The 10,560-nt window shown below is 35.7% G+C and overlaps 1 protein-coding gene across 1 annotated transcript in view; it reads left to right on the top strand.

The window, feature by feature from the left end:
- Positions 1-1,402: 1,402 nt before the first annotated feature.
- LOC148874357 (KH domain-containing protein At5g56140-like) overlaps positions 1,403-10,560 on the top strand; it is a 29,503-nt gene continuing 20,345 nt past the window's right edge. The window contains exons 1-2 of the mRNA XM_088964459.1: positions 1,403-1,701; positions 2,930-3,015. Of these exons, the coding sequence (XP_088820585.1) occupies positions 1,595-1,701; positions 2,930-3,015 (193 nt within the window). The 5' untranslated portion in view covers positions 1,403-1,594. The remainder of the gene's footprint in view (positions 1,702-2,929; positions 3,016-10,560) is intronic.

The raw sequence follows: 10,560 nt of genomic DNA, 5'->3' as shown, positions 1-10,560 counted from the left end.
AACGGTCGAGATCGCCATGATCCAACGACTCCTAGGAAAACCGGTTGCATGACTCCCAGGGTTGAAATCGATTTAGCGCATGTTTTGACGTCCGCGGAGTTTATAAACGGTGTGACGTCCGCGCATAAATTTGACCCGACTTGGGTTATTCCTGATTGAGTCGGGCGGCTGAACAGGTTCGACCAATGATTTGCCCGTCAAGCCGCCTAGACCTCATGCCAAATCCACCTAGACTCGTCGTGAACTCCCCGCACCGGGTTGAAACCCCTGGCTCGGGGAGTGGGGGATAATTGATGAAGGGTGATTTGGCCCAACCTAGCGAAAAGGGGACACGTGGACACGACCTGACTAAGGGATGACAGCTTAGCCTAGCAAGCCTAGTTCACAACGTTTGAGCTCAGGTATTCAACCACCTCGGCCCAAAACCCACCTCAGCATCGGGGCACCTCGGCCTAAAGCTCACCTCGGCATTCAATCCAATTCGGAACTAAAGAACCAAAGTATCAACTTGGGGCTAACAACCCGAACTGCCACATAATGACTCCAAAAGTTTCTCTAGCAGACCCCGAATCTCTCGAGATCACAATGAACTAACACTCCGAACCTCACGGGATCACACCACATAACGACAGACCATATCCTCTCCCCGCCTAGATTAGGCGGAAACGGTAGATTTCATTGATTGGTACGTTACTCCCTAACTAAAGCAGAAACAGATCTCATCCACTCAGGCCAAAGATCCCAGAACCATTCCGCAAAACCCACAACAGCTCAGCTATATAAGAGCAACAACCGCTCTAGGGCCCAAGTACGCGTGATCACTCTACTCTCTAGCTCTTTAGCTCTCTCAAATTCTCAAAGCATTCAGCTCGCAGATACTAACTTAAGCATCAGAGCGACCTCACTAGGTTAGCCACCCCAGGTTCTCCGATTCATCATCTTGCAGATTGATCCAGCTCGCTGCTCGATTGGAAGCCAGATGAGCCTCCAGCTGGGAGTAGTCAGATCATGCTACATCACTTCTCGTCGGTCGTCGACGACTGTATTGGGTGATTCACACCAATGCTCAATATCTTTTTAGTTATTTTATATATTTTATGTAAATATTAGTAATTTTTTAGAGATTTCAGACATTTTTTTGGCTATTTATAATTTTATATCATTTTTGGATATTTATACAGGTTTTATTCATATATATTATATGTATATATGATACATTTTTTCATATTTTTAATTATGATGTCACGGATTGAACCATTCGATCCGGATGGTCGAACCGGTAACCCGTGACTCGGAGGGAAAATGGGTCGACCTCCGGTTCGCTTTTTAAAACATTGAAAATAACTGAGTAGTCCGTAGTAAATAACAGAGTAAACTATACGTGTAGGTTAGTACGTGTACTGGGAAAAATTTGTCGTTCAGACAGTAAGTAAAGCTAACTATTCTTTTCCACCCATCTCGTCTCCTCCTCTCATCAATCTCTCTACTCTATAAGTACCTCTCCTCCTGCCGACTCAACTAGAAGCATCTCCGCCGGATCCCTAGCCATTCCGCTGGAATCTGGCCGGGATCTAAGGTCTATCTCTCTGCAAACATGTCTTCCGGCAGATATATGGCTTACTCACCTTCTCCTTCTACCGCTCCTCACTCTCCTCACATCGGCATTCGTTCTGCAACAAACGCTCTGGTCGAACAAGAGAAGTAAGCTTCAAAGACTTTGCCTATTTCTGCAAATAAAGAGAAGCACTAAATCGAGAGGAGCGATTTTTTTTTTATTATCTTTTTCGTTGTATCGTATTCGTTTTATTCGACCTATACATCATCGTCTTATTTCCTATTTTCCAGTTCCTATGGTATTTGATTCCATTAGAACTTGTTCTTTGATTTATCTTATTACCATTCCATATATCTGATTTTTTCCATACTTTTTGTCCTTTTATTTCTTTGATGTCACGAAAAATGTTGGAATTCAGATGATCCATTTTTATTTGGATGCAATATGATCTGATATGATGCGTAAGCGCTTCTAACTTTTGAGGATTTTCTATCTAATCACCATGATTTGGATGTTGCATGTGGAAAGTAAGGTTTTTGATTTATTCAATTCCTGCCTTTTCGAATATCATGGTTTTATACTCGTTTAGGCAGTGATTTTTTCCCCAAGGTTGAATATCCGGTTTGATATCTGGAATGTTTCCGAATAAGTTTCCTTTAGTTTCGGCTTTTGTTTGCTTCAACTTGGTCAGTGTTTTGGATCATTTTCTGCTGCTGGTTATGTTTTTAAGTAGTTATTTATTTATTTATTGGTGGTGGTGAGGGGTGGGGGGTAATAATGAGAACCAATTCTCTTGTTGGCTTGGCTGTCATTGACATTAGTGAGTTTGGATCTTCTCTGTTTTCGGTTTCTATCTAGTTGTCCCTGCTTTAGTTTCTGATGTTTTCCAAGTGAGTCGTTCTTGTAACATGTTATTGGTATGGAAAAAAATAATGTAGATCATTACTTCCCGGACTTCATTTGTCTTTCGCAAATTTGTTCTTCAAATGGAAATTGTGAAAAGTTGAGGAAAAGTAATTGTTCTTCATCCTCTTCATTTTTTTTTTCTTCCTTTATCATGCATTTACATTTTAATACTGTAAACTTATTCAAAGATTGTTCGTTTTTCATGTTTTTTTGGTCTACTATGTTTCTTCTTTTAGTGCTTGTAGGTGTTTCCAATCAACCACTAGTTAAATCAACAGCAAATTATGTTTCTTCTTTTAGTTAAATCATTGTGATATTGCTTTACTTTGCATATTATAAAAGTTGTGTGGTAGCATATGGCTATACATACATACGCTTATATCTTGGGCATATTCACAAGTTAAAGGGTAGTCATGTGCCTGTATATTTGCATGGTTAGTTCTTACAGATTCAACTATTTGTTGGCAGGTACCTCTCTGATCTATTGGCAGAGCGCCACAAGCTTAGTCCATTTATGCCTGTGCTGCCACACAGCTATCGGTTATTGAACCAGGGTGAGTTTCAAGATCACAATTTAGTTCCAAACATCCTGTGGTTGTGGAAGACTCCCTGCCCCAAAAGAGAAAAAAAAGGAGGAAATAACACATGCTCAAAATATGGGTGATAATTTTATTTTATTTTATTTTTTGTTTGTGTTAAATGGGAGTCTCAGGGGAAATCTTTCTGCCTTCTTCTCCCTTATTGTTTTCTGTTTGAGTTGGATATTTTACTTTGCATGGCTTTGAGCTGAAATGGAATTTCATTTTTAGGCTTATAATTAAAACATTTACGATGTATGTAAATCAGATATAGGACAATATCTTACTTAATCAAGGATAACCATTTTCAGCATCTCTTTATGATGAATTTGGAATTCCTGTGCATAGTATGGAATTGCAGATGGTGAACTTGTTATGATGATTGCTTCAAGGGTTCTGTTGCTCTCTCCTTTGGATAAATGAAATTAAAGAAGATTTACAACATGCTAATGTTAGATATATTCTTTATTTTTCTTGATATCATTGAAGATTTAGATAGAACTGATAAGAAGTTACATGCAAAAGATTTATTAGCTTTAAAGTTTGTCAGTTATAAAGGGTTGATGTGCTAGTGAAAAGTTAACTAACAAAAAAAGTGCTAATGAAAAATCTGGTCTCATTTGAATTTGCATATAGGAAATATATTTATATCACTTTGCTTTGCGTGCCAAAATAGTTCTGCCATTCTACCATGTTTTCTGTCTTGTATACTACCTGCCCGGAGGAACAGTTTTATATCCTCCATTCTCTCTCTCTCTCTCTCATGATTGTGCATGTCTACAAACAGACACATCGTGATGCATGATTGTGCACATTTTCTAATAGTGTTTCCTTGGCACGTTATACATTCAGACGTCCACAACAAAAATCCATGTGACATGATGGTAAATAATATATAATTATGTAAATAATTTAAACATATAATAGAAATATGAATGTCAAAGTGTTGACTGATTGTATGTGTCCTCCTTCTTCTTGATCCTTGTTTAAAAATGCGAAGATTCAGGGTTATTCACTGACTTCAACTAGGAGCATTGTTAAGATGCTACAAGAAGTGCTGTGCCAAGTATTAGGTGTCAGCATGTCCAAGTGTTTGACAACTAGATCCTTTAGTTTCAAGGGACAAACACAGTGACTTTTCTGAACTAAATAGATATTTCTCATTCTTAGATTTGTAATGAAATGCACCTTCCAGGTGCATAAAGTGGAGATTAGTAGTTCAGTGTGTATTTAGGATGTGGTAAAGGTCAATGGAGTAAGTTATGAGATTTATCCAAAAAAAAATGAAGTTATAAGCAATTTGCTGTGGGCCAGGAGATCTGCAAATGGTTTGGCAGACACATTGGCCAAGCAAGGGGGTAACAGGGAACAATTGTTTTGGGTGGAATTGTAATAATAATTTTTCTTTTTGGGGTCTTCACCCCTATGTTTGGGATACTTGTTATATTGCAATGATCTGATTTTTATTTATTTAATATAAGCAACCGTTTCCAATAAAGAAGTTATGAGGTATATTACCCAGATATGCCAAAGGCACGGCTGGATAATGTGTTTGATGTGGAATTTACACAAAATTGAAGTATCTCATATCTGACATGAACTGAAACCCTTGAACAGGTATCTGGGTATCATAGATTACAAAAAGTGGTAAGGAATATCCAGTCACCATCCATCCACACAATTTCTTAGGACAATTTTGAAATTCTAATTTGCCTATGATATTCAGCTTAACTGCCTCTGCACTATAGTCTGTAAATCTATTGGTTGATGAACCACATGCTTTATTGGCTAGGTTTTAAAATTATCTTACAGAGCATGAAAATGAGGATGTTATTCTTCTAATTGGGCAATTGAAGAATGTTAATCTCTAATGCATGCGAAGGGGCAATAGTGTGTGTGCTGTGAAGGCAATTGACACTCTTTTGTACTTAAATTTCCCTAAAATGCTTGTTTCTGACATATTATGAAGGAGATGATCTCAAAAGAAACAGAAGTATCAATACAACGTGGGCTCATAGATCAGCTAGTAGGTTAGCAGATCACAAATGCTTTAGTAAAACAAGTGGTGAATAGAGAAGATTTATTTTGGAGAGTGGGGGGGACCTTTGATGTATGCGGCTTCTATATTGGCCATCCCAATCTCTGAGATGTAGCCATTTGTATATTACTCTATGTTTTTATTTTAACAAAACCTTGTTGGTACTCATAAAAGTGCTTGTTTTCAACCCTTCTGTCCCTTGAGAATTCCTGTAAAAGCTGTTTGGTTGGGGCCCATCCCTCGAGAATTCCTAGCATCTAAGGCTCAAGGCAAGGCATGTGCTTGAACAAAGCAAGGCACAACTTTTGAAAAATTAAATGAAAATCAATACATAACATAATAATTTGCAGATCTGAATTTTGGAAGATAGACATGCCATTTAACATTAACAGGCCATTAACGCACATAGATACAGTAATAATCAGGAGCAGACACTTAAGAACCTGCAAAACTAGGGTACAACCGTACAAGAATGCTACTTAACTTGCATATACAGGATAAAAAGACAGCTAAATTTTGCTAGAAAATTGACCATAACCATACTTTATGGGTTTTTCTTTGGTCAAATCAGTTATTCTTTGACTTAACAAGTTTGGATCTGAAGGGAAACAGTGAAAGACTTGCAATATAGAATTACTTTTAGCTCGTTTTATATAGGAAGAACAGAAAAAGGGGGCTGCCAGATTACAGCCTACAACCAAAACATTAAGGAACTCTATCCTTGTTGCTGGTTGTTACTGCTTACAACCTACTCAGCTGCTTAGAAGAAGAAGCAAAAGGTGGTTGCGTACAGCCTACTCAGAGACCAGCTATAGATAGGGTAGCGTTGAGGGCACATCCTGACCTCAATGATGCCAGCTACAGTGGATGGACATTACTTGGTTGCTCCAATAAAAAGGAGATCCTGATATCCCCACAGAATCCACCCTAGAAATGGGAGGAAAATAAGAAGGAAATAAAGAAAAGAGAATCAAATTAATAATTGGGACTTCTGTTGTGCTCTTTTTGGTTGCAGGTGGAATCCTCCACAGGATGTAGTGGGCCTTTACAGCCCAAGTGGTTTGAACTGCTTGGGAGGATCTTCAATGAGAAAAGTAGATCGAAAGAGGAAATTTTTGAGACTATAAAAATCAAAGTTGCACACAGGGTAAAGACACTTGATCTTTCCAAGGCTTTTCCGTGAATGATATTTTAAGGGCATGGACTGAAGTGGCACTTTCTTCTAAAGAAAAGGAAAACGTGTTTATGGAGTGGATACTCCCAGCAGTTAATAAAATAAAATTAAATTTTGATGGGAGCTCCATGGGAAGCTCGGGAGTGTCAGGTATTGGAGGAGTCTTTAGAGATGGTGCAGGCAAGGTTCAAAGTATTGGATGTTTGGCAACAAGAATAAACAGTGAATGATATTTTAAGGGCATTGGTACTCTGGCAATAGATTCAATCATTAAATATGTGATGGAACTATTATTTTATTATACTCAAAGTCTTAAATTAAAGGAACTGAAGACTGTTTTTTTATGATCATTCTATATCAATATTTTTTTTTTGGTAAGTATACATAACAGTATAGGAATTGATTAACAGAATATTTTATCCTGTTTTGCTATTTTATTACATAAGAAAGACACAAGGGGTATCAATTAGAGCCCAGGTTAGCTGGGGTACTGATGAAGAAGAGCTTGGAAATTGTGATTAAATACTTGGTTAATGCAATCAGATTTCTTGTTAATAAGCTTATATTGGATTAGAAAACAGGATATGTGGTGGTTGCATAACATTTTTATGAATTGAAGCACAAATAAATGGTGCACTATCATCTTTTCCATTCTTTCTTAAGGACAATGTTAATATTATTTTACATTGTTATGTTTGCCATCTAGGAGCTCTATGAAGGAAAATGATGAAAGGTTGTAAGTTGTAATGTATGGTAGATAATAGTTTATATGAAGGAAATCAAAGAATAAGGAAATCAAGCTTTACTGAACCAGAATCCATGAAGTGTTGGAATGTGGCAAATGTTAAAAATAGATTCTCATTTGGAAGAGTTCCTGCAACATGGATCTGAAGAAAGTTGGGTTATGCAAAAAAAAAGTTGGTTATGCGAGGAAGGAATGCGAAATGGTAGATAAACTAAGAAAGTTGAGTTATGCAAAAAAAAAGTTGGTTATGCGAGGAGGGAATGTGAAATGGTAGATAGACTAGTTTTGTAAAATTTTCCCTTGATATTCTTATCATGTTTAATTTACAGAAAAAATAAAGGGTCATTCTTTGACCATATAGGATTAATACGTTACACAACTTATTGAATATATTGAATCTGTAGCTTCAATACATTCAATAAGTGGTAGAAGGAAAAATTGGAGTTGATTTAGGTAGGAAGAGGGAACTACAAGTTCATAGCACTTTTTCGAAGAAGGTTCAACGGCTGCAAAGAAAAGTAATTGTTCATGCAAATTGCATCTTGTGCATGTGACGAAGGTCTTTTCATGCTTGAAAGCAGGGATTACTAGGGCTGGTTCTACCAGCAAGTATAAAAGAGTGTATGAGAGAAGAGGGGTGAATCTGAAAACCACAATTAAGAAGATCCAAGGGGGAGCTTGTTCTAAAAGCTTGAAGGAGATTGAGTCGCTCTCAATCGAAGGGGTGGTGAAGTATGATTATTCAGGGGGATAAGGAGAGAAGGTGGATGACTATGATTCCTCAGGTACAGGAGTCAAGCCAATTGTTATGGTCGGAGAGGTCTCTGGTGGAAAAATGGGTGTGAAGAGTCTTGCGGATAGATGTAGAGGGTGGAAAAGCTTTTTCTAGAAGAGCTTTTGAAGATTTTAAAAGAAGGAAAAAGGAGGAAAATAAAAGAAAAAACCTTTTGTGAAGGAGAGAGATGGGATGTGGGTGATGACAAGAGGATATCGATGGGGAGGAATAATTAGGCATTAGGTGGTGGTTGCTTTGTTTGAGAATGTAATCCACTCTTTCTTATTTAGAATTAGGTAAACCTCATGTATACAACCATAGATAATGAAGCATGTCAAGCAAATTTAATCCATTTAAAAGATCTGTAAATTGATTTCATTGGGACTACCTGGCAAGCTGGGAGTATTATTAGTCTTTTTGTGGATATGAATTCCCTTCATTGAGGTGTTAAAAGGCTAAAGGTGGAGGCAAAGCAGTTGGTGCTAAAGAGGTGAGGCGTAAGCCTCAAGGCAGTTTGAGGCTTCAAACTAAAAACTTAAAAATTATGGAAACATAAAAAGAAATAAATAATTGAAAATTTATATAGTTATTTGTGACTTATTTAGTGTATCAAAGGTTCAATAATTGTTGATCGTGTGTTTAAATATTTTCAAGAATAATTTTATGGAGCCTAAGCAATGAAGAAATAATATTATAATCAAAATAACTAGTAACCAACTAACCACTAACTATTATTATAGAATCTGTTACTACAATACAATCTCTGAAGTCTAAACTATAGAAGAAAAGTTGAATAAAAAAGATGGGATCAAATGAATGTACCTTATCTACTTAGAGCACACATGTGATGCAATCCAATAATAAAACCACAAAATATGAATCCTTGAAGTTCAAAATTGCAAATTCCTATAAAAGGGAACAAATAAAGACTTAAAAGAGTGTTCTTTATTTCATAATTCCTATTCACCTTAAAAGATGAACTAATAAGAACTTTCAATCATGCAAAAAAAAAAGAAACTAAGAAAACATATGTGACTCCATATTTAAAATTTGAGACAAAGAATCATTCTACATTCTACATTTTACACTTTAAGAGGTCATTCCAAAATCCAAATAACAAACATAGTTCTAATAAAATTTTAAATTCAAATAACAAAACATAGTTCTAATAAAATTTCAAATTCAAATAACAAAATATAGTTCCAAAATCCAAATAACACACTTTAAGACGAATAACGATTTAAATGGAGGAAGTTCTTCTAGGGCTGGATCATACTAAGAAAACATATGTGACTCCATATTTAAAATTTGAGACAAAGAATCATTCTACATTCTACATTTTACACTTTAAGAGGTCATTCCAAAATCCAAATAACAAACATAGTTCTAATAAAATTTCAAATTCAAATAACAAAACATAGTTCTAATAAAATTTCAAATCCCAATAACAAAATATAGTTCCAAAATCCAAATAACACACTTTAAGACAAATAAGCATTTAAGTGGAGGAAGTTCTTCTAGGGCTGGATCATTTGGACGTTCATCTGCAATCCATTCATCATCTGATCCTATATCATCAGGCTCTATACTAATTGGATCCTTTGCAGTTTTGTTCCTTGCTTGTTTCTACGACAACTTCAAATTATACATGACATACACCAATGAATTTAATTATTTTTGCGCTAAATGATTTCTGCTCTTAGTATGAATCTAAAAATTATCACAACTGTTCAAAGTTAGAAATCTATTATTATATTACATTTTAAAGTTTGAACATTAAATTATTTGAAGAATTTTACCTGATTGAATGAACTCCAATTTCGCTCACAAGAGAAGCACTACAAGTAAGACTTTATTCTTATTGCAAATTTCGTCAAGCGTATAGGTGGAGTATCTTCACCATACACTAACCACCATTCAACTATTAAAAAGACCATATATAAAACAACATAATACAACTTAATATAAGAAATCATATAACCTTGAATAATATTAAAATTATAAAATTTAAAATTTAACTTTCTGGGGCTCATTTTAAATATTGTAGATTGTACCTATGTTACTTCTTCCCAAATATCCCTTTTTTAATCGAAAATCATTAAGTTGCATCTCTATCCCCTCTTGTTCTTGCCTATCTGGAAACATCCTATCTAGGGCGTTATAGTAACCTCTTTTTATTATTGGGTGTTTGGAGAAACTTGATCCATACCATATTTGTGGGTTTAAATAATAAGCACATGAATGTAAGTCTTGTTGAAGCTGAAATTCCCACCTCCTATCTATAACATCCCAAATTGGTTTGTAGTTTGCCTCATTCCAATTCATATTTTTTTTGCAATTTCATTCTTACCTTCATCCATTGCATCATATAAGAACTCCATTGCTCTCTCTTTATCAGAATCCGCCTTTTTTAACACAATGACCAATGGTTTAGTGGTTTTAATAGCATAAGTTATAGATACCCAAAAACGTTTATCTATCAAAATAATTGCCTTAATTGCTTTTCCTCCAGGTTTTTTTGCATAAAAACTTTGTGCCCACTTATTTGATGTAAACATACTTTGTAAAGTTCACATTGAACCCATCAAACTCTTTAGATAACTTCTCATCAATGCCAACACCCATCCATGATTGTTTACAAAAAATTCAGTACTCTTTTTGAATTTTTGAAAGCAGACTCATGATCTGGAAGTTTAAAAATATCCTCCAATATCAAGTCTATACAATAGACAACACATGGAGTCCAATACAACTTCGTCCTTTTTTTCGTCAACATCTTACTAGCTTTT

The sequence above is a fragment of the Nelumbo lutea genome, chromosome 1, assembly GCF_056320005.1.
Source record: "Nelumbo lutea isolate HS-2025 chromosome 1, American lotus-T2T, whole genome shotgun sequence".
In the NCBI taxonomy this organism is placed as follows: domain Eukaryota; kingdom Viridiplantae; phylum Streptophyta; class Magnoliopsida; order Proteales; family Nelumbonaceae; genus Nelumbo; species Nelumbo lutea.
Note: the sequence above shows the minus strand (reverse complement) of the source record. Positions and strands in the feature narration are given on the sequence as shown.